This window comes from Amphiura filiformis, chromosome 14 (assembly GCF_039555335.1).
Source record: "Amphiura filiformis chromosome 14, Afil_fr2py, whole genome shotgun sequence".
Lineage (NCBI taxonomy): Eukaryota > Metazoa > Echinodermata > Ophiuroidea > Amphilepidida > Amphiuridae > Amphiura > Amphiura filiformis.
Genome location: NC_092641.1, coordinates 60,049,603 through 60,075,459, shown reverse-complemented (window position 1 = coordinate 60,075,459; position 25,857 = coordinate 60,049,603). Strand labels below are relative to the sequence as shown.

The 25,857-nt window shown below is 35.5% G+C and overlaps 1 protein-coding gene across 1 annotated transcript; it reads right to left on the bottom strand.

Annotated features, from left to right (window-relative positions):
- Positions 1-25,857, bottom strand: LOC140170385 (uncharacterized). Its single transcript, XM_072193762.1, has 13 exons — positions 25,423-25,857; positions 24,239-24,476; positions 21,104-21,162; positions 17,529-17,564; positions 16,750-16,991; positions 15,742-15,964; positions 14,576-14,680; positions 13,796-13,956; positions 12,422-12,544; positions 5,396-5,507; positions 4,295-4,391; positions 2,902-3,004; positions 1-2,241 (listed from the first exon to the last, which is right to left on the bottom strand). Exons 1-13 carry the CDS (start codon positions 25,682-25,684, stop codon positions 2,086-2,088), a joined length of 1,917 nt encoding a protein of 638 aa, XP_072049863.1. The 5' UTR covers positions 25,685-25,857; the 3' UTR covers positions 1-2,085.

Below are 25,857 nucleotides of genomic sequence, written 5' to 3'. Positions count from 1 at the left end.
TTTATTATACTCTGTATGAGAAAAAAAACACCATAGAAATAACATACTTGTTTAATCCCGTTACCATGTGTACTGTACTACACACACAGAAAAATACACAGGTTGTGTAAAATTTTACACATCCCCTATGTACATATAGAACTGCAAAATAATAATTGTGTATATTTTACCTAATCCATATTTTGCAAAAAGGCACGAAACTGTTATGTAAAAACTTACACATTTGCTAAGTAAACATTTTACACAATTGTTATGTCTTTAGCAGTTGTGTAAAATGTTTACTTCATGCAATTATTACACAAACTAGGGAAATTAGCTTCGTTGCAGTTCAAATATGTATTTGAAGAATTTACAAACCGGCATGGTAAAAGCTGTTGACAAACGTTTATTTTACATCGTGTTTTTTACATAACGTGTGATAATTTCTCAGTGTGTAGTTTGAATCAAATAAAACAGCAAATTGTGGTCTACAAATGATCAGAATAATTGAATTGGATTAGACGTAACATTATCATATACATGTGTACAGCCTTTAAAGTAAACAAACAATACATGCAAAAACGCGTGCATGTATAATCAATATAAATTAAAATATATAATGAGTACGCTCGTATTATTTTTCAGGTGACTAACTTTGGAATTAAAAGTGCTCAAACCCATTACAGGTGAGTGTAGAAATAAATTCAAAGTATATATCTCTGGAAAAGGCAACATGTATAATCAACTTTATGTAAAGTTCTGCCAACAAATATCAAAATTATTCAGGTACAGAGATACACACTGAATACGCCTTGCACATATATTATATATTGTTTATATTGGTAATGAATGTGACATGAACGGAAATTGCTTGAAACACGCGGTCAATAGATGCTTTCATTCTTGACATAATCCAATCGTCTGCAGAATCCCAATGTGCATTATGTTTCTATTACTACGAATTCAATTTTTCCCATTATACACCTTAAGACAATTTGTATGCGCCAAGGGCAAATTTTACTTGCTATATAATATGAGTAGCCTTTGTTTTTACTGACAAAGTCGATAATACGATGGTGGAAAAACTCATGTACGAGACTGTTGAAATTCAGCAAAATTTCAGCAAAATATGTGACGTGTCATGTCAAAAGGAGACACTTTTGGGCAGAATCGTAAATGGAGAAATAGCCAAAAATCTGCCCGGGTGTGATTGTTTCACATTTTGGGTTTGTTGCGAATTTGTGATGTTATTAATGTTTAAAATATTGTCTGATAGTTTTAGACCATAAATATAACTGGCAGCTTGTATTTTTTGAAACATTTTTCAAGGTAATTCCTACTCTCAACATTGTCAATAATATTTATTAAGGCCGATGTCCCAATTTCCAATTTTGTAATACTATAACTTACAAACTCAATATCTTCGCTTAGGAATGTTCGATTTCATTGGAGAAAACGGCGATGTGGAGCAAAATATCTCTATATTTAAGATATGCAAAAACCTCAAAATTGATAACTTGCCCAAAAGTGTCTCCTTTTGACATGACACGTCACATATGTTCAGTGACGAAAGATAGTCTATAATATCGAATTGATTAATTCGAATTAAACAATTCATTGATTTTAGCACTGGTAGCATCCATTACTGCTTCTAGACAGGATGTGTGGAAAGGTGACCTCCGCACTCTGGGTGATCTTCCTGTACTTTTGAATGGGACCAATTTTAAACCAAAATGTTTGATTTTTCCAAGTTGCAAGAGCATTAACAAGACTATTCAAGCCTATTCATTATGGCGCTGCCCATGGCCACCTGACGAATTGTTTAATTCTAATTAATCAATTCGATATGTAGACTGAAAGAAATGCATTCTTATCTGTAGAATTGCAACTCCATGGAAATAAAACCAGAGATAAAACAATAACGTATAATCATTTTACTAGTCTGATACCTTACAGCAAACTATGGCAGATGATTGAAAATAAAATAATTGCATTACATTCATGATAACACCACAATTGCCTTACTTATGTACATATTTCACTGATGGTACATATTGTACCGAATTGCCCATTGATTGGTGCCGATATTTGAATTAGAAAGTTTAACTACTCAGTATCGAATTGTAAGTAATAATTGTTTGGGATCGTTTTCCGTGTCGCCCTATTTCTCATATTTGCCGGTTCTCCGTCACTATTCTGCCAATGTTCAGGAAGGAGGTAGACGTAATCTGAGGTATCAAATTGAGTAGTCGAAATAACCGCCTGGAAAAAGAACAAAAGACTCACGATAAATAAGAACAATAAAAATTACAGGAACACCTAAAGGGAAATTAACAGTGGCGTAGAAGGGGGGGGGGGGCATTTTCCAACATATATTTTCAGGGATAAAATTGCATGAATGGTGATGACAAAAGTAAAACAGTGTCATTACAATGACTAGGAATGGGACGTAAATGGGGATAACATTTAAAAATCGCTCGAAAATGTGCACATGATGACATAACTGTGAACAATTGGACGAAAAATCTGCAAATATGGGACAAAAATTTGGCAATATTCCTTCCCACCTCACACTAAAAGACTGACTACGCCGCACCGCTCGCAATCAAGTAAATAAACGACGAAAATACAAGGTCAAACTATTTATATTTGTCAGAAAGAGAACTGCTTCAAACCATCGATGAAAATGTTAGACGATTTATAACATAACTATCAATAAATGTCTATATGATATATTTAAACATACACAAACAGAATAGTGACAAAAATAGACAATGGATTTGTTTAATATTTATATTTGTATTAATTGGCCAGCCTATTTCTAAGCGTGTGAATGTGATGTCAATTTTCTAATTTGAAATTGCATTATTTTGGTATTTAAAAAAATGCATTCTTAAAAGACCGATTGGTATTCTCACAAACCTCTGCATTCGCAAGCATGACTTGAAGTTGTTGTTTCAGATTGGCGAATCCGGGACGTCTGGCCGGGTTGTCTTGCCAACATGATGCCATAATGACATCATACCTATGAATGACAATGAAATAAACAGCAAGTATTACCTTGTCATAATCATTTTTTTCAACAACCTGTCGAATTGATCCGGCTGAAAACTATTGTTTTATCAGGTTAGATGGTTTTACCAGTTAAAATGTTTTTCTTCGAATTCGCTGATTATTATATTCTGTCAAATTTTAGACATTGTTTTGTATTATATCTTTCAAAGTAATGATGACAGATACATAAAAGTATACAGTTGCAAGTGATGCAAGGAATTCAACAAGCACGGCAGATTTCTGCAAAAATGAGCAGTGTTTGAGAAAAGTGCCAAATTTGATTTTCCATGACAATGTTTTTCTTTCATCCACCATAACAACTTACCCTAAACTTCCAAAACGATAAAAATTGAACATTTATTGAAACTATTGCCAAGAAAAGTGAGAGAGGCCATTTTCATCAAGAAAGAGACCAGTCCCAACTCTTAATAGGGACGGGGCCGAGAACTTTCCAAGATCTATGACACTTTACTTCTAGAAACACCTGACAAAAGGTCAAAAGTAAAGTGCATACATCAGTCATTCACCAGTATCACACCGCTGATGACGGAGTATGGTTACTCTGAAATTATTCGGACAAAAACGTGAGTGTTGTTGACTAGTTTTAAACTTTTCTTTGATGTTTGTTGAATATTTATATTCTAAATACATAAACTTAGAAACAGTTTTCTCAAATGTTAGTTTTTATGGGTCAAAAAGGATCAAAACGTGACCTTTGTCCTATTTTGACCAAAATTGGGGATATTTTAAAAAACAGTTTAAGGGCATATTTCAAAAAATTGAGAAACTAGTCCTAAGTTTGTGTCTTTAGAACATAATTATTCAATTTTCATCGTTTCGGAAGTTTAGGGTAAGTTGTTATGGTGGACGACAAAAAATTGCCATGGAAAATAAATTTTGTCTCTTTTCTCAGAAATCTGCCGTGCTAATTGGACTCTTTGCATCATTTCCTTCCAAAAATGTATGTTTATATGTACCTATCATTACTTTTAACGATACAATACCGAAACAATGTCTAAAAATTCCCACTTTGAGTGATTTTATGTGCCACCTTAAATACTCCTAGTGAACCCTCCTCCATTGCTATTACTCTATTGGGATTCTGTACCAGTTAATCTTATCCTAGTTTCAGCTGAAAAAGCCTGTAATAATAAAAAATCACGCAAGATACAAAAGAGACATAAACTATAATGTTCAAATTTTCAGCCATAGTCACTTACTAGTTGTTGTGTTGAACAAGGTAATGGTCAAAATTACTTACATTTCTACACTGCAATGATCAGGTTTTTCTAGTCGTTGTCCGTGAAGAACCATTTTGATCACCTCTGAACCTTTATAGCCACCCCATGGATGTGACCCTGAAATATCAAACATTAAAAATGTGTATATTACTATTCCCGTTAGTGTATAACGGTATACCCCTTCCTCCTTTAAAAGCCAACACGAGCAGGTTTATATCACATTTGGCTAAGTAAATATTATAGTAAATGCATTGACAAATTACGACATTAATCAGTCTGGTCCGACTGCCTAATCATATTGTCAAAAAACCGTCAAAAATTGTTTTGTTATAGACATTATTTTCTTCCAGGTGAAAAACTTTCAAACCAGGTATAGCTCCTGTGTATATAAAAGTGAAAAAGTCACCTTGAAAATTTAGGGCTAAGTTTGGCAACTTCGAAAGGGTTACAAAAGCCTATGTTGCATGATTAGGCAACATGCTGCCTAATGCAGCAGTGTTTAAAAAAAAAGGCGCAGTGATTTATAGTGCACCACGCACAGGCACAACGCTTAGACGTTGATCCACAAGCCTCAGCACACTTTACATGTTGTCGCTGACTACTACGGCCACACATCATTCTATAAACCATTTAACAACAATTCAGGTACTTTGCTGCTACAAGAGCGCAGACCCTAGACATTCCACAAATAACCTTCACAACCAGGATCAGCTCCCCGAGTTTCGTACTGGTTACAACGAGACAATTAGCAGTAAGTTCCTTGTCCAGGGGAATTTCAAGCTAACTCAATTTTTCTACGTACTAGGCACCGCCAGGGTTCGAACCCGCAACCTCTCGCACCATAGTCGAACGCCTTATCGATTGAGCTAACTTGGCCGGTCTGACCATACTGTCAGACCGGACTGTTAATGTTGGACGATATCTTCTTATTCTGACGGAATAGTTTCAAAACATGTTCAATCTGCTCAATCGTTCATCATTTTCAACAGTCCTTAAACATGTTAAAGTGGGTTCTGTTTAATTTCATTGTTCATTGTTACGTGATTTAAAACCCAATGGCGACATCAAAATTGATTATATTTTAGCCGCCTTCTTTCTTCAGAGTAGCTGTTCCTTCTTACCCATAGTGACAAGTTCCCAACACAAGACGCCAAACGAAAACACATCTGACTTTGATGAGTAGGTATTATCTCGTATGCTCTCTGGCGCCATCCATCTCACAGGAACAGGTGCCTGAAGGTAGCAAATAAATCTTTTTCTTATGTATCTGTGTAATCGCACTTAGTGACTTTGATGTAAACCACTATAGTCCAGTAACTACCTGGGTTTAACGTGCATCACCCAGGTCTCTACCAAACCAACCCCTTTAGCTTCCTTATATGGGCCTATAACACATTCAAGATGTTAACAAAATATTTCCCGGCACTCCGGCCATATTCAAGGTTAAAGGTAAACACAGTGGTCAAATGTGGTTAACATTCACACTAAATTATTTATCTCATTGCAAGGATTAAGAAAAAGTATAGTTTGACCTACCTAGGACATACCGTTCTTGAGTTATAAGAAAAAATGTCAAAGGGGGTGGTCAGATTTTTGTTGGCAACACAGAGGCCAAAAAAGAAAAATGTTCCGATTTGAACGAAATTTGTCTCAAATTGCTTGTTATGTAACAATAAGTCAAACAAGGAATAGTTGTAATAATGAAGGATGTTTCGTTACCTAGGAAACATCACAACATATGTTGTGGTCAATAGGCTGTAATGGGGATTGACCTTTATTGGCCAATTTTGTCAATAACTAAAAAATAACTAAATAAGGTTGGTTTGGTAGAGTCCTGGGGGATGCACATTAAACCCTGATAGATACTGGACTAGGCATGGTTTGTTGTTGTTATTGATAAATTGTTATACCAAGTCAAACCGGAGTATCAGTGTGTTTGATTATCAACAGATAGTATCTCTAATATTTTTTTAATTAGGAAGGCAAAAACGGTAACTTATTGAGAATATGGTAACCGAAAAAAAGTTTTTATTCAAATGAAGCATGTCTTGCACGAGGTTAAGACTGGTCTGCTGTATAAATCAAATAAGTGTTGGCAGACTTCAAAAAAAATGATTTTTCTTCAAACTTTGTGCATGGATGCACCTTGGGTCAAAGTCAACAGGAATGACATTCATGTCGCCTCTGCACCTTTGGTTGCCATGGCAACCGCCAAAATGTAAATTTGCCCAATTTTCAGCATTTTCACATGTAACAAAATGTATAAATATCAGGTCAGATTTCAGGATGAAGGAAATCATATTCAGTACCCTTCTTTTATACAGTGAATAAGATATCCTTCCTCTCTATAAAAATCATGTAAACACAAACAAATCACTTTCAGAAGTGGGTGAAACCATTATGTAAAATAGGGGTGTTATTTTATTATTTTCGGCCATGCCAAAACTTGTGTTGGGAAAATTGATGTAACCCCCAAAGTAACACTTTTCTCACAATTATCTGCTCAGGGTAAGTAGATAAGATGGTCTAGTAATATCATAAAAAAAAAGTTTTTCAAGTATTTCTGCCTAAGTGTTGCCAGAAACCTCACTTTTTTGACGTTTGAGATTTTATTTACAATGGAAAATGCTGATTTTAACAGACAACTAACTCTCTTGTTAATTTTATGCAACACTCTAGTATTGTTATTTGGATTAAGTGCATGGTGTGACATGATTTGCATTGGTTTCAACACCAGTGTTGCCAGTAGCTTTGTTTTTCAGGTGCTGTTATAAAGAAACAGCGAAACCAGTTTTGCTAGTAACATTGTCTATTCAATGAAGTATAGCGTGAAGTATAGCGGGTCCTGGTCTGCTATTATTCACATGTCAATAACTATATTGCTAGAAAACTCACTTTTGTATTATTGAGGTTAAATTTACTGTTTAAATTAAGTGTAGTATACTTTACTTTGCTCACTGTGATTTCAACACCAGTGTTGCTAGTAACCTTTTCAGTTTATTTGCGACGGCGAACCTGATGAGTTCGAATTTCAACCAGCCTAATCATGAAGCTCCCGTGGCCAAGCGGTTAAGGCGTAGGTCTCGTAACCCTGAGGTCCTGGGTTCAATTCCCAGGCGGGATCATTTTTTCTTCATGTCTCCTTTATTATTTGCGAAGGCGAACCTGATGAATAACAATGTTTATTTATATAATTCCCGTTGATCCTGCCACTGTTTTTCCGTGTAATATTTGTGAACTTGTAAAAACAAAGAGTCTGATCAAGCAAACTGTTTCAAAACTTAAAGACATATGCATATACCTCAACATCGACACCTAAACGTCCGTATATCAAGAAAATTGAAAGCTTTGTGGAAGGTTGTTCCTGTTTAGTTACAAACAATGTTTTGAACAATTTCAAAACATGTAATGTTTTTAAGCACTATGTCTGTAAATGTCGGTTGGCAATCTTGTATCTTCCGTAATGTGAGTCATCAAATGAGATGAAAAAGGGTACTCTGCTGCATCATATCTAATGTATGAACTGCAACAGACATAACTAACCATGTCACCTCTTTAGATTCTTCTGTAGTTTTCTGGCAATACTGTTGTTGACATGTTAATAATACTAGACCAGGACCCGCTATACTTCACGATTTGAAAAAATTGTGTATACTATGTATACCAGTGCTGTTAACCTCCTTTTCTGTAAGTTTGTCAGTATTAAACCATTGCTGTGACGTCAGTCTATTCAATAAACTGTAGATTATTTTCTACGAATCAACATTTTTTCTGCACGAATCTACAGTTAAGTGTGGATTCGTACAGAGAAGTGTGGATTCGTACTAAACATGTAATCTACAGTTTATTAAATAGAATTACGGCTGTTTCTAAATTAAGTGATAGGAAAAGGAACATTATCATGAACAAATAAAATAAAATGAACGACATTCAAAAATTATGAAACCATTTTACACTAAAAAATACAATGAATACCGTGGTATTTTATTTGTACATGCGCTGATCTTACGTTTTCCAAAATTATATAGCCTATCGAGCTTTTGTATAGGCCTACAAACATGACAAAATTGTATTGTAAAATAACAACGCAAATGTGGATTTTTAGTGTAACTTGGCCATTACACTTTCATTTGTGTCATAAATCTATATATTATTCCACCAAGATTTGCATAGGCCTATGCAGGGACTGGCATTTGAAATTTTCAGGAGAGCATTAAATAGCTTTTCTGGGCCATCAAGGACAGCTGTTCGAGCATTTATAATAGAATGTAGGGACAGAATGGTTCATTAAGGAGAGCTAAAACACTCTCCAATATCAAATTTAAGGAGAGCATTAGGGAGTAATTGCTCTTGTTTCTCCTCAAAAGGCAGTCGCTGCCTATATGTTCTGTTTTTTCTACTTATTTTAATTAAAAATTTATCTTTTGTCGTTTTTTTTTTCTTTTATGTTCTTTTTTCTTTTTCGTCCTTTTCATTTCAGTCGCTTACATGTTTTTTATTTAGGAAACTTTGCTACATAATACACATTCTGTATCAATGCATTTAGGCCTATTTATTTGTTTGTTATGCACATGTTTAGTAATGATAAAAGCCACCGTAGATCTATTTTCTGTTTAATTTTTACTTGTCTTTCGTGTACAAACTGCATTTTGTTTCATGTGGTGGTATTTTGGCACGCTTGAATATTTACTTATATCGATCAATAGGCCTATCCGATAATTAAATATTATAATGTTAGCGTGGTTATAGGGACACTCCATTTGATTTCCAGGGGGCTGGAAGTTGAGGTCGAGGCTTTTTTCCGTATCGAAGGCGGCAAAGTTTTGTTGTGGTTTCTTTTTTTTTGTTTGTTTGTTTTTTCCTGCTGAAATTCAGGGACAGTAGGTATTATTAATAGGACCAACCAAATAAAACGAATTCTTCCTCTGTTTACACAATCATTTAAAATGGACATATGCCTACCTTTGTTCGGCTAATCATGTTTTAGGTCCTTTTCCCTTTTCGAAAGACATCTTCAAAACAAATCCCATGAATCAACAAGATATCCTTTGAATGATTCCATCGAAAAATTGCAAGTATCCAAATTACTATGAATACGGGATGCATTTCAACGAAGATAACAAATAATTTCCATAATTGCATGGTTGTTCCTAAACCGAACACTCGATTTACGGAAGAAGAGTTTCATTGCTTTGTATCCTTTCTTCTGAGTATTTTCGATAATTTCCATGGCAAATAACTGCAAATCATCATAAAGATAGGACATCCTTCATCTTCAACAAAATCGTGTGTAGTAATATACAAAAACACAGCACAGGTCTAGCTATCTTCAGGTGTAACACTGCAATGATTTTGTTATTGGCCATTTGATATGAACCCGTGACTATTATGGCAATTTTCCTTGTTATGCAAAATAGAGACATATAAACGCATCTACTTCAGTACTATACATCAGAGGTGCATGGTATAAACAACTATTGATTGTCTAATTATGTACGAATCTACAGATATAGAAATTACAGGTGTGAGATACTTTGTAAATGTAATACATCAATAATACGAATCAACAGGTAAATAAATTACAATGGAAGAATGTAATGTTTACTTTTTCCATTTATTATTACTAGTAACTTACGAATCCACAGTTTTAGAAAATATTAAGTTGTTAGTATAAAGCAATGGTTTAAGTCAGAGAATACACGAAGAACTGTTGATTCTTGAATAATCCACTCGGCTAACGCCTCGTGGATTATTATTCAAGAATCAACAGTTCTTCGTGTATTCTCCTTAACAGAGTGTCATTATCCTGTAAACTGACTTGAATAGACAATGTTACTAGCAACACTGGTTTCGCTGTTTCTTTATAACAGCACCTGAAAAGGCAAAGCTACTGGCAACACTGGTGTTGAAACCAATGCAAATCATGTCACACTATGCACTTAATCCAAATCACAATACTGGAGTGTTGTATAAAATTAACAAGAGAGTTGTCTGTTAAAATCAGTATTTTCCATCATCAATATAATCTCAAACGTCAAAAAAGTGAGGTTTCTGGCAACACTTAGGCAGAAATACTTGATACTCATGCACTACAGTTTTTAATGTCTTCATTTTTTATATCATAAAAATGCATCATCATCCTCTAGGTGGATAAAAGCCTTATTTTTCATAATATATTAAATTAAAAACCTGAAAATTGTGCAATTTTCCTGGCAACACTGCTCCCACGTATGAAAATTACTTTATAACAGCACCTGAAAAGGCAACGCTACTGGCAACACTGGTGTTGAAACCAATGCAAATCATGTCACACCATGCACTTAATCCAAATAACAATACTAGAGTGTTGCATAAAATTAACAAGAGAGTTGTCTGTTAAAATCAGCGTTTTCCATTGTAAATAAAATCTCAAACGTCAAAAAAGTGAGGTTTCTGGCAACACTTAGGCAGAAATACTTGATACTCATGCACTACAGTTGGTAATGTCTTCATACTAATATCATAAAATGCATCATCATCCCCTAGGTGGATAAAAGCCCTTATTTTTCATAATATATTAAATTAAAAAACTGAAAATTGTGCAATTTTCCTAGCAACACTGCTCCCACGTATGAAATTTACCAAAACTTTTTTTTCATGATATTACTAGACCAACATCTTATCTACTTACCCTGAACAGATAATTGTGAGAAAAGTGTTACTTTGGGGGTTACATCAATTTTACCAACACAAGTTTTGGCATTGCCGACAATAATGAAAAACACCCCTATTTTACATAATAGTTTCACCCATTTCTGAAAATGATTTGTTTGTGTTTACATGATTGATTTGTTTGTGTTTACATGATTTTTATAGAGAGGAAGGATGTCTTATTCACTGTATAAAAGAAGGGTACTGAACATTATTTCCTTCATCCTGAAATCTGACCTGATATTTCTACATTTTGCTACATGGGAAAATGCTGAAAATGCTGAAAATTGGGCAAATTGACATTTTTGCTGTTGCCATGGCAACCAATGGTTTAGAGGCGATATGACTGTCACTCCTGTAGACTCTGACCCAAGGTGCATCCACACACAAAGTATTAAGAAAAATCATTTTTTGAAGTCTGCCAACATTTTTTGAAAATATCTGATTTTTACTGCATAGTGTTCTTAAGTATTTTAAATGCATAACTAAATATAGTAAGTCAAATAATTAAGGTACCAGTTGTGTTCACTCCTGTATATCCAAAATTAGACAAATATGTCAAAATTAAAACAAACAGCCAATGCCTGCACCCTTTAGCTCTGATTTAAGACCTTACTTGTTGAAATTGGTGGAAAATTAAAGAAACAGTGATCTAAAACCTAATGAAGAAACGAAATCAAAAGTTGCACTTTTGTGTTCTAATCAATGAAAGCAAAACGCTAGTTTTAACGTGCTAATCAATGGAAGCACGGCGCTAGTTCTCTTGTTCACGAACGCTTTGTATACAAATCAATAGGGCATGCAATGGAGCAAACTGCAAGTTTTAAATTGGCATCTTCCTTGGGTTTTTGGATAGCCGTGTCTTTATTTATTGAATAATTTCAACGAATGAGGTCTTAAATTCCAGCTAAAAGATGCAGCTATTGGCTGTTGGTTCCAAATATGACATATCTGTCTGTGTTTATGATATACAGGGGATGAACATAACTGGTACCTTAATTTTTTGGTTTACTCTATAATATCAGTTAACTATAAAATATCACTTGACAGATGAATAGACTATACCCGTGTTAACTTCACTCTGTCTGATTTTATCATAGAATCAAAACTATAAAAAAACAAATTTCAGTGATGATTTATTAGAGCCAGTCTCCACCGCAAAAAAACATCTGCCAATGATAATGATGCCTTTTTTGATTGGCTAAAAATTGGACACAATTATTAGTATGCAGACTACTAGTGTTAATAATTTTTATTTCCACGGCGCTCGATAATCTAAAAAAGTGTGGCGAAATGGGGATGTTGGGTAGGTATAGAGAGAACATTTTGACGATGCATGCGTGAGAGTTTACTACTTTGGCGGGCAAAGGCGTGAGAAATGACAGCCCTGCGATAGATATTAACTTGGTGTGAGTGCGTGAGGAGGGATATTAAAATATTTATGTTTAAAAACTTACATCCGATTGCATCTGGTACTCTTGTTTAAGTGCCACGTTTCTTGCTAGACCAAAGTCACTCAGCTTACACACCAGATCCGACCCAAGTAGCACATTACGTGTGGCTAAATCACGGTGTACACACTATAAAACAAGAAATTGGATTATCACCAGTAAACATTCATAGGCTTTAAAAGAACCATTAGAGAAAAAGTTAAAAAGTTCTTTGATGTCACACACAATTTAAAACGCCGTAGCACTTTTATTTATACATTATACACGATATAGTTGGAGCTTAATAATTTAAGCAAACAAATAGAATCCAGTAAAAACTGATTTTTGCGCCACTTATTTCCAGGAAATACAGATTTGTTTATCGATAATAAACAACACGAAATACATTAAAGTAAGCAATATTAGAAAGTGATATGTTTGGCAAAATATCATGATAAAAGTCAATGATTTTTATTATAAGAGATCACGGTTGTTTGATGGGATCATTTATTAGTTTTTCAAACAAAACATAATGTACAACCAAATTTTAGGCTTAAACAGCTAAAAGCGATATCATGCTAATGTATGTACAGATGCATTTGAGTCATTCACAACTTTAATTTCCCCTCTTTTACAAAATTATTCACTTTTATAGCATTTTTAAAGCTTTTTCGGGTATAAAATGTGCCTATCAATAACAAAATTGGTGGCGCTATTTAGTTACTGGAAGCTTTTATTACAAATAATTCCTTTTATTGTTTGATAAAATATGTTTATAAAATATCCTTGTTGCTTGTTTCACATATTACATATTACAGCTGTTTTAATGGCAGTATTAATCACCTACCTCTTGCAAATAAACTAATATGATTTAGGATAAATAGCGCCATCTATAGTTTGCATTTAGTTAATAATGAAGCCAATTCTATATATATCAAACAACCGTGAGATCTTTAAATAAAAAGTCCACAAAATACGCTTGCCTTAGAAATCCGTCAAAAATGCGAAGTTCATCGCAATTACGCATATATAGAAACAACAATTTGTTTGGATTGGGGTAATTTGAAACATGTTTTCATTATTTTATTGGGGAGGAGCAAAGACTGATGAGTCTTACCTGTTTTCGAGTATTGAAAGGTTTATTTATTTATTTATTTATTTATTTATTTATTTATTTATTTATTTATTTATTTATTTATTTATTTATTTATTTATTTATTTATTTATTTATTTATTTATTTATTCTTTCTTTCTTTCTTTAGGCAGGGTAGCCCCTTCAATGTTGCACACTGATTTTCAAGGAGGCCCTGCAGTATAACATGACTTGACATTGACATTTGAAATCTACATCCCCTGTGTAAAGATTAAAGTCATGTCTTCCATATGGGAACTCGAACTTACCAGTTTGGATTCAATGTATTCCATTCCAGTAGCGATTTCAACAGCAAATGTGATAAGCTGGTTTGGGTTAAGTTTCTTCTTTCCTGTACCTGTTCGCTGTGCGTGGAGGAAAGCTCGTAAATCACCCATCTCAGCAAACTCTAAAACTAGAAAATAGGGTTCTGAAACAAACAAGCAATTAGAGGCATAAGACGTAGAAGGAATTATTCATAGACCACATACATTGTTAAACAGCTGGGTAAAACTTTACACGATCATATGTGCCTTGTGAACCACCCTTTCGTTGGGTACAATATCACTCCTGTTGGGTAAATATTTAATATTTTGGTTTTTTTTTTTTTTTGCTATTAAAGAATGATACTTTACCTAAACCCAACTGTTCATTGATTTTCACTTTTATATAATGTTCACGATTCTTGTAATGTCTTTGTAATGGTATTGTATATTTTCTTGTAAAATGTGTGTAATATTTAAGTAAATTAAACCCTGTATGTTACAGGGCCTCCAAGAATAACAGTGCTATTTCATTAAAGGAGCTACCCTGTATACATAAATAAAAATAAATAACGAAAGGGTTGTTCATAGGGCACCCATTCGCGCGCAACCTCTCTAACATTGTATGTAGTGTGCTTTGAAGGCTAGATGATGCATGTAAATTTAAAATGTTCTTGTATATAATGGAGTGTCATGCTAAATATCATATTGATCTACTCCAAAAACAATTTCCAACACAATGGAACCGATACTGACACTACCAAAACAAAACAAAGACCAAATTACCTCCTTCGGTACAGACACCCATCAGTTGAATGATATTTGGATGCGGCTCAAAGGTCATCAGTACTTTGAGTTCATTCTTGAAATCCGTATCTGCCATTTTGGGATCTTTGAAATAACAATAAGAAACAGTTATCAGACGAGTGCATGTATATTAAACATTATGCGCATGTTTGTTCAAAAACTCTTTCAAAATAATCATGCGAAAATATGGTTCCACCTCCTCTGAAGGGGTGTAGTTAATTTGTACATTATTTTATCAGCGGTCTTCCCCACGGTAAAATGGTGTGAATATAACTACGAGACAGAATATGCCCCGAAAATGGTGCATATTCTGAAATTGAAATTTGAAATGTTATCAACAACAACTTTTTGAAAGTCTTTGACGACGGAATCGTTTACAATATAATCACACAGTAGAACAAAATAGGTAATTTTGCTGCATAGAAGTCTCATGTTGTTCCGCCTTTGCATTCAAATGCATAGGAATAAGCTGGTATGGCAGCGCGGAGGTGGTCAAGTGCGTATTTATAAAAACGTATTTACAAATATGTGACTGGACACCACGAATCAGCCGGCCAGGTCAATTTTGTTTTATTTCGTGTTTAGAAAATATATATCATAAGCTTTAAAATGGTATATCATTTGACTTCAAACGATATCCAGAAGCGGGGGTATGGTTTGTTGAATTCTATTCCTTCAACAAAATTGTAGCTTTTTTCGGTTCTACATGTGTCTCTTTTCCACATTCTGGTAATAAATATCAGACAGTTATAATTGGCGGTCATTTCAAATCATCCCCAAGTCAATGAGGTTCAGGATTGTCCTGTCATTGTTAATTGTTGGTTATACATACAATGCTTTGTTATCCACCACTTGAACAGGATTTAGCCAAAGCAAACAAAGACAAGAACTATTCTAGAGAAATAAATAGAAGCTTATTAGCCTCTTCAGCAAAAGGATTATTGATTGGTTTAAACAGTGTTTGATGAGATACTTGTCGCACCTTATTGCGATACCTATGAATACGACCTTCACGTACATTTTACACTGTATAAACTCAGAACGCAAGTTGCCGAGTTTACGGCTCATTCGTAGTGTCCACTCACATATAATATAAAGATGGGGTCAAATGTGGTTTTATTGTGAGGTTAAATATTAAGAAATACCTTTTAGAATTTTCACTGCAACAGTTGTAATGGGTTTGCTCGTTACCCCGTAAGCTTGGGCTTTGTACACATCTCCAAAAGCGCCCTCGCCGATCCGCTCTTGCATTATAACATGTGACCGCGAAATCTCAGTAGATCCTTGCTGACGTGCCAAGGTTCCACCGGCTTCTTGGATCTCTTTCTCCGCAACATCTGACAAAAATCTTGGATTTGGTTTGGGAATCTTAAAAGTGGAACAATGAAAAAGAACACATACGCGTAGATGACATGTTTTTTGGGGAAGATGTTTAGAAAATACAAATGATGGTGAGGATTAAATATGAATAAGAAGAGCTTTTTTCCAAATGTTGGCAATTTTCCTATCATATGGGATGTTCCACATTTTCAAATCCATGGAGGGCATGCAGGGGCGTAGCCAGCTTTTTTTGTGGGGGGGTTGGGGAGGACAAAATAAAACTTCAGGGGCACAGACGAAAAAATTGTAGTTGCATCATATAATACATATATCGGTTTTGTTTTAGAGAGATGATGTGCCCCTGATCAGGATGAAAAGGTCTTTACTGTGACAATATGCGCGCGCAGCGGGCAAAAATATGTATTTTACACTATTTTGGCCCATGATCATGGTGAAATTTGGTGGCAAAGGTGTTCCTTGTCCCTTTTCTTTTCCTTTGCCCTCCAGGTTCCTCTTTTATTTTTTGTCAGATGGGCACTTTTTTCTTTTCTTTTTTTTCGGGGGCACTCTGCTTCCTGCCCCCTCCCCCACCCCGCTGGCTACGGTACTGAGGGCATGTGCCGTGCCCCTATGACGCTACGCTACTGTTACTCGGATAGTCGGATAATTACATCAAGCAGTTTGATGGTTGGCTTAAGTGTTTAACATGTTTAAGGCGTCAGGAAAATACCTACCCAACTTTGTTAGATTAGGGTATTATTATGGTAATACTTGAGTTTGAAGGTGATATGCATATCCTTTACGTTATGTAAATGGTACAGAAGACAACATACCTCAACCTGTTGACTCTCCTTGCTATTATGGACTACCTGAGCTCCATTTATTGCTCCTTCGCGGAATTGATATGCCTCATGACCAGACGAAACTCCTTGCAACGGTGTACCGTCTTCTCTTTGTCTTCTCTTCTTCCTTTCAGCAACACAACATAAGCTTAATGAAATGATCAGGACGATGAGGAGGAATGCGCTAGCACATATGACGATGATATTTATCGGTAATCTTGGCCTTCCTGAGTCTGTAATTAATATCAGATAAAAGATTATACTATTGCGGTCGACAATATAATTATTTTAATCTGTCTTTTTGAAATACTGACAAAAGTGGCTTAGACTGTAACGCAGAGGCAGGTCTGCTACAACATTCCGCGGCGGTAAAATCACAGCCAAAGGAGTACCGACACTCGAGTGTATGCATTCTATATTTATAATTTCGAATTTAAAAATTCGTGATTAAGACATTTGGACGGCCATTTTGAAAACCTTCCTCTGGTTGGAGCTCCCACATTTCCCGAAAAAGTATTCAGTACCCTCGAAAGTACAAAACATTTTCAAAACTTCTTCATCTCGGTAAGATCCATTCATGCTTCACTGCATCTGCGTTGCGGTGAGTTGCGTTACCTGCATTGCAGTATCTTCCCAAAATCCTGTATTGCAGTATAACAATAAAGTTAAATTCGTTTTAACATGATTTGCAGCGATGACTTGCGACAGATGCAGTTAAGGATGAACGACCTCACGGGAACCAATCAGCCCCTACATACATTTATGCTTACCGTTTGGTGGAGGTGGTGCAATGGTTGGGTACTTATCTTTAAAAAGGATACAAAGAAAAACGGAGAAAGCAAATGAATACATTGACAAAGAGGCCACGAGACCGGGGCTAGAGGTTATTAATAATTATATATACTTTAAAAAGCAATAAAGAGTACAATCTGGTAATATGAAATTGGTTAAGTTTGGTAAAACCTGAATTTTTGGCATAATGTGATGGTTTACATATGTCCCAACTTTCATCAAAATGGAAATAGGCAAATTAAATAAGCCTAGAATTACTTATACTGCCGATTAATTAGCAAGGAAAAATATATAAATAAAATTAAAAATTAGAACTTGTAAAATCGCTAAGTGACCGAAATGAATAACAAAACTAAATTTTTTATAAAAGAGCAACACTCTCAATTTTTATGCAAAGTTTATACATAACTTTTATTCAATAACATATAAATATATAAATGAACTATTATATATAAGCGTCAGAGCGAAAAATAAATGAATTGATTATAGACAGGGTGTATTAAAAAAAGTATATGCAGTTCGAAAAATACCACTAGAGTATGAGGTATTTGGTCAAGATACTTTAATTGCTAGCTGCATCAACATGTTGTCCTTCCCGAACTGTAAAATCACTGGCTTGTGACCATTAATAAGGATGCAGTGGCCATTTTTGTGAGCCGATTAAAAATGCAGTTGCGCGAAGTCAATTAAAATCAAAGCAACATGAAAATCACATTTTAAACCAGTTTCTTTACAATAATGAACAGTCTTACCTGGGGGTCACTCCCATTGTGGCATGTACACCATCCGCGATAATCAACTTTTGAAAAGCACCCTAAACAAGGATTTAACCCTTGGCTAAAACGTTACCCTAAACAGGGATTTTATTCCTTGCATCAAATTTCATACACTAAATTTCATTTCCGCGTATTAGCAATTGCAATGTTGCTACCCGTTTTCCCAATATTTCATGTTTTTGACACCCTAAACGCGTTACGCGCGTATCGTGCCTACCCACGAAAAACTACCCTTTTTACGCGTTTTCATACAGGCCACAATGGGAGTGACCCCCCCCCGGGCAGTCTTAATCTTCCCCCTTTCAGATAACCCCACAAGACGAAACACACTGAGGTGTAACTTAGATCATGAGATGTTGGTGCTTTAAAGCAATCACTGCAAGGTGTTCTGTCAATTACTGTAAGGAAAGGGATTGGTGACACTACTGTGATTTAAATGTTATTTTAATTGACTTCGCATTAACTGCATTTTTAAACGGCTTACAAAAACAGCCACTGAGGCCTTATTAAAGGTCACGCTCCATTGATTTACAGTTGTGGGAGGACAAAATGTTGATTCAGCTATCAACTATTTTGACCACAGACCTCATACTTTAATACTCTAGTGGCATTTTTCCAACTGTGTACTTTATTTTGATACACCCTGTATAGATCATTAAAATAGTATTACTAGTATACTATACTAAGGGTTGGTGCAATAATTATGTGTACCCCAGGTCTGGTGAATTATAGGGGGGTTGGCAAAGATTTGTTGGCAGGCCAAAAGGGGGGGACAAGCATTTTTGGCAGGTCGAAAGGGGGGGGGGGGTCAAGCGATTTTTGGCAGGTCGAAAGGGTGGGGGGGAAGCGATTTTTGGCACAGATATTTTGGGCACCATTTCTATATTACGCCCTAAAAGGTGTAGGAAAACTTTAGGAACACATTCAAAAATGCAAAATTTCCTGCTCGCTGCGCTCGCATTATATGATAAGACAATTTAAGGTTTTAAATTCGGGTTCCCAAAAATCTTGCATGTGTAAGGGGGGGGGGGCAAAGAATTTTTGGCAGATCAAAAGGAGGGGGGGGGCAAAAGGTTTTTTGGCACGGGGGGGCAAAGATTTTTTGGCACGGCCAAAGGGGGGAGGGCCAAGTTTTTTTTTGGCAGACCATTTTGAAAATTCACCACCCCGGTGATACACATAATTATTGCACAGCCCCTAAACTTTATAGGAATAAAGTTTTAATTTACATTTGCATTTTCGGTTTTGGTACCACATGTACGCATGTTTAATTTGGCAACGATTTAATTGTCTTTTTTGCGCTTTACGTTCATATTATTTTTCTTTGAAACTAAAGAACTTAGTACAGGGGAATTCCCCCATAACTTTTTTATGATTCTGCTATCGTTGACCTTTCAAGCCTGGTGAACAAGCATAATATATTTTTTAACCAACTTAACTTACTTGTTTTGGTCATAAACCAAAAGACTATTCAATATTCGATGTAAAGACTATTCAATATTCATTGAGCAAATACATACCACGCATACCTAATAAAGTTATTATCGTTTTGTGCAACGTTACTTTCATGGTAGGTCACAATATTATTATGCAACGTATATTTTGAAATATTATATTAATATTATAAACATCAAATAAATAGTATTAAACGTTAATTTTGTCTGAACGGTAAATAGAAACACAAACTTAAATGTAGTTGAATATCTAGTACTCGATTCCTTGTTCCCCCGTTTTTTGGCTAAAAGTGCAGGAAAACCGAACAAAAACTCCATTGCGTTCACATACCGCCACTGTTTTCATTACGGTATTACAATGGAAATCGTGTTCAATGGCGTAAACGAGTTGACACAATTTGTTTAATAGCCATAATAGCTGCTGTTTGATCATAGAGCAGCTGGATGATATACTTTGCTTTGAATATGTAGAAATAGACTATCTAAACTGTGTTATTGCTTTTCAATGTATATTAGGACACGTTATTTTACTTGTTTATTGGCTCTAAAAACACTTCAATTGGACGAATGAATCCCACAGAGATATTGAGTGTGGATAAAGCATAAGGCAGCTATCTCTTACGAGCTCACACAAAACGGTATTCAACAGGTTTATTACATGCTGTTAAAATGAAATCAGTCAGCAAATTGTTAGCAAAGGAATCGTAGTCCAAATTTCTATCAGAGAGCTCCATTTTTTAAAACTTTTATTTTAAAATTGATCACTAACATACTGGGTCACACGATCCCCTATACAAAGTGATCGTATTTATTTACATTAGGTTGAATAAATATCACCATTTATGGAATTGCATATATATTTTTAAGGTTTTTATTTTCTCTTATTTTTTCTTTTCTCTTGTTTTTCTTTTTTGTCCTCTATAATTTTTTTTTTTTTTTTTTTTTTCTTTTTTTTTTTCTTTTTCTTTTTTCCTTCCTTCTTTCTTTTATTCATTCTTTCATTCCTTCATCTCTTTCTTTTTTTATTTTTTTTTCTTTCTTTCTTTCTTTCTTTTTTTCTTTCTTTCTTTCTTTCTTTCTTTCTTTCTTTTTTTCTTTCTTTCTTTCTTTCTTTCTTTCTTTCTTTCTTTCTTTCTTTCTTTCTTTCTTTCTTTCTTTCTTTCTTTCTTTCTTTCTTTCTTTCAATATTTTTTATAGTTTACTTTCCTGTTTCTTTTCATATCGATCTCCTCTATGTTCCATCATTCCTACTTTTTTTTTCGTTTTTGTTCTTTCTTTCTTTTCACATAGTTACCTTTTTCTTTCATTTTTTTCTGAACTTACCTCGTATTCCAAAGAGGAAAACGTCTTCCCCATTGGCTTTTCTCAATCGAACGGTGGCACTGTTGGCATAAAATATTAAGGATGGATTAGTCAAAAGCACTGTGCATGCATGCATCCCACGTGATGCTTCTGTCACACTACACCGAATAGGTCTTCCGTACAAGAAACGGATGGTATTTTAGTAAATCCGTGGTTGTTCGTCAATGATCGTTTTATGTTCTTTTTATGTCCTGCTATCATCCGCCAAATGCGTTTCGTGTTAGGTGATGTTCGTTAAGTCCGTCGGCATGCACAAAACTTGAAACGGAGTGTACCGAATACACATGTTCGGTATTTATCCGATGTGTGTTCGTATGGTGCTGAATATTGCCGGAGTTTGTTCGCTCTCCTTTCGTTCATGTTCGTTCTTTGTTCGTTGCACTCGGCCCGTGTTCGTTGCAAATACGTTCCTGTGAGGCCTTCACCACCGGATAGCATATTTTTGCATTCGGTGATGTACGTTGGCCCAGACCGTGTTAGTGTCACACTACACCGGATCGGTCTTCCGTATAAGAAACGGATGGTATTTTAGCAAATCCGTTAGTGTTCGTCAATGTTCGTTTTATGTTCTTCATATGTCCTGCTATTATCCGCCAAATGCGTTTCGTGTTAGGTGATGTTTGTTTAGTCCGCCGACAATACGTTTCAAGTTTTGTGCATGCACAAAACTTTAAACGGAGTGTGCCGAATACACGTGTTCGGAAGTTGTCCGATGTGTGTTCGTACAGTTCTGTATGTATACCCTGGGTTTGTTCGTTATTCTTTCGTTTATATACCGCAGGTGTTTGCAAGGTTTCGCAGGCGCTTGTGCCGGATGTATGCCCCGGGGGGGGTACTCAAGTTTGGTTTTGGTAGGGACGTGCTGCTGAGATTTTGGAAGTAGACCCATAAATATACCAATTTTTCAAGAAATTTGGACCCATTGATATACCAAAAGTCAACATTTTCGGCCGAATTTACGCAAAATTGTCTTAGTTTTTACAAATTTTCCCAAAATTTTGGGAAAATTTGGACAATTTTGGCTAGATTAAGGAAAAATTGGGCTGTTTTCCGAAAAAATTGAGAAAATTTGAAAAAAGGACCCATTCATATACCAAAATAGGCTTTGAAAAAGGGGTCATTGATATACCAGAAGGCTGAAAATGATACCCATGTTTGCGGCACGTCCCCGTATGGTCATTTGTACTGAGTACTTCCCCGGGATGTATGCCTATGGCGAACATGTGCATCAATCATGGGGGGGATTTTCTGAAGGGTGTGTGACGCAATATCATATTTATATCAAAGTGAGAAAAATTGAAGAGAGAAGAGAAGAGAAAAAGTTAAATTGCACGTAATTTAGTAGGCCTATGCATGTAAGTAGTATTGAGCATTGAGGAGGGGCACTTTCTGAAGGGTAGAGGACGCAATATCAAATTCCTACCAGTTTTAGTGATTGACAAGAAAGAAAAAAGAAGAGAAAACATGGAAAAGGTTAAATTGTATGTTATTGAGTAGGCCAATGATAGTATATAGTAAGCCTAAGTATAGGGCTGTGATTATTATAGGCAGTGCTTTAAATTTCGTTCCTTGGCCCAAAAGCCTGTGAAAATTACTGCCGGCCCGTCGATATGTAGGGCCCGTGACATTTTGTCACCAAAATCAGTATTTAAGACGGGCTTAGGTCTATTACTGACTTTAACATATCAATCCATGCATGCTTTACCTGAAATTACGAGTCTGAAGTCTTATATCTTAAAGTGTCAGTAGATCAGTGTAACATTTTAAATTTTGCAAATTCAGTTCGGGCCTTCTTTGTTTTTTGTTTAAGGCAATAATAGTGTAAAAATGATGCACCAAAAACAATTGTCCAAATTTTCCATTTTTAAAACTAAATTTTTACACAATAGGCCCAGGCATATAGGCCCTACAGTCCCCATGCAAATGGCTTCAATTGGACCTTCATTTTGAAAAATGGACAAGTCTTCCTTTTTGCTTCTGCTATGGACATCCACGTGTTATTTTTTAAAACAATTGTTTATATACAATATAATAATTGTGAAAACTTTTCAATGGCTTCAATTAGGCTTTCGTTTCACCAATTTGCGGCTGTTTCAAACTAAAATAGTGCCCAATAATAGTGCTAAAATTGATCCAAAAAATGACAAATGGCTTCAATTGGGCCTTCATTGTCCAAAGGTTTCTCACCTCTATTGCCCCCGGACGCTGGTTGCCCAGATATCAGATTTGTAGCCCTGGCTTTTGTACTTATTAGCCAATATTTGACCATTTTCGTCAAAGTTTTCCCCCTTAAAAGTTGTCTTTCCCCACTTTGTTCACCCTCTGAAAAAGTGCTTGCTACGTCACTGCCCCCAAGGGGTCAAAAACCCTCTCAAACACCCTCTCCTCCCCCACTTTTCTGATAGTGTGGACGTCCCTGTTGGTGCCACATGTCACGGATTCGCCGGTTATTTGTCGGACGTTGAACGATTGAATATAAAACGCCTGCAGGATTATTAGCGGCCACAACGCATAGAGAGACGAACGGGAATCGGATCCCAAAATCCGGACATTTGTCGGACGTTGACCCCAAATCCGGTCATTTGTCGGACGTTGAACGATCGAATATAAGACGCCTGTAGGATTATTAGCGTCCACAACGCATAGAGAAACGAACGGGAATCGGAGCCCAAATCCGGTCATTTGTCGGACGTTGAACGATCGGATATAAGACGCCTGCAGGGTTATTAGCGGCCACAACGCATAGAGAGACGAACGGGAATCGGACCCAAAATCCCACCGAATCTTCTGCCGGACTGGTGATTTTTCCACCGAATAAAATATTTTTGTATTCGGTGATGTACGTTAATCCAGTCCGTCGTAGTGTGACAGACCTATGATGCAATGATACAATCAGCCTAAGTCATACATACGATATACGCACGCTTTCGTTGGCCGGGCCAGCGAAAGACCCGTGGCTACCGGTCCGTGATCCTTGGCACCCGAGGGATCTAAGGTTCGAAACCCGGGGGTGTTAAGTATCTTCTTTGTTCACCGTCTATCCTTTTTCGTTCCTTCTTTCCTTTCCGATAGCTAAAAACGTAACGTAACATTTACCTGAAGATAACATCCATTATTGTGGAATCAGACGGTGACCATTTGAATTTATATTCCACCCTATCCAACATCTGAAACTCAGCAATGGCTTTGTATGCTCCCATTATCGTATCACATATCAACACTCCTTTATGGTCAATCTTGGACCATGTGCCTTGTGGAACACCAGCAAAATCTACTGCAAATACTACAAATGATAGGATTTCGGTCTCGTTGGAAAGTCTTGATGTCACTGTAACTGATTATACAACAATACACAGATTACTTTATATACAAGTTATTATCATTATTTGGTAGGACAAGCAATGTTTGGTTTAATTTTGAGGAAATGAGAAATTTAAAAATGGCATGGCTAGTTCATTTCTACTTTAATACTGAGAATAGAAATTTGTATTATTTACATACCTGTATTTGTCTTATAAACAACATGGAGTGTTGGTGATAGAAAAATAATGTTTTGTTTCGTTTTAGATTTCATAAGACAAAATGTGTCTCAAAGTGTCATAAATTAATCACTCATTTTTGAATGTGAGTTTAAACTTCTTAAGCAAGACAATATAATAGGAGCATTAGCATGATATTCGAATGTTAAGCGGTGCTCCTATAAAAACCTGTTTAGAATAAAAACGAAATAATAGTAAATAATTAAGTTGATTAATAACAATGTATCGGATGATGGTAGGATGTTGGTGAAGATAATCATCAATGTTTTTCTTTAAAGGAAGTGTGTAGCAATCACAACATCATGTCTTATATGTTAGAAAACAATTATCAAGCACGAATCACATGGTTTTATTTAAAACAAACTTATAATAAACCATAAAAACAAATAAAAACTGCCATCTCTCAACACGCTATATTCAAAAAATTGCTCTAGACCATATTCGGCGCGGGAATTTTGAATATCGTGTGTTGAGATATGGCTGTTTTTATGGTTAATATGAGTTTGTTTTAAATAAAATCACGTGATTCGTGCTTGATAATTATTTTTCTAACATATTTACGTACTGTTGTGATTGCTGTACACTTCATTTAAAAAGTGTAAGGATTTTTTTTTATTTGCCAGCTAGGCAAAATCTTTTCTTAAAGCTGATAAAATATACGTAAATGATACATCATAATAATATAAAGCCACGGTATAATTCTTCATTAATGATTTCTATCATAATTATATCTTATTTTACCTGTAAACGAATCAGTGTTGTTGTCCTTTTCTGATGTCAATGTGAAATACATGTCTGCATTAGACTTAGATACGTCCTTGATAACAGCATTTGGTATCAAATTCACAGACTTCGCTAAATCAGTTCGATTAATATATTCGCAAAGTGGTACTAATACCGGCGGTGCAAGCGTTGTCATGGTTCCTTGGGTTTGTCCATACCCAAACTGGCTAATACCAAGCAAGACGAACAGCAACATTTTAACTGATAGTGATATCTCCATGTTATTCTATATAACTTAGATTTAAGTCATTCTTCTTTTCAACCATGCCTCTTGTAGGTTTTTACTCAACGTCCAATATGAATATTACAATTAAGTTAGTCTACATGGTTGGTCAAATTTCGACAGCTGATAAGTTATTTCCGTGTGTGGCATTAACCGATTCAACAGAGTGA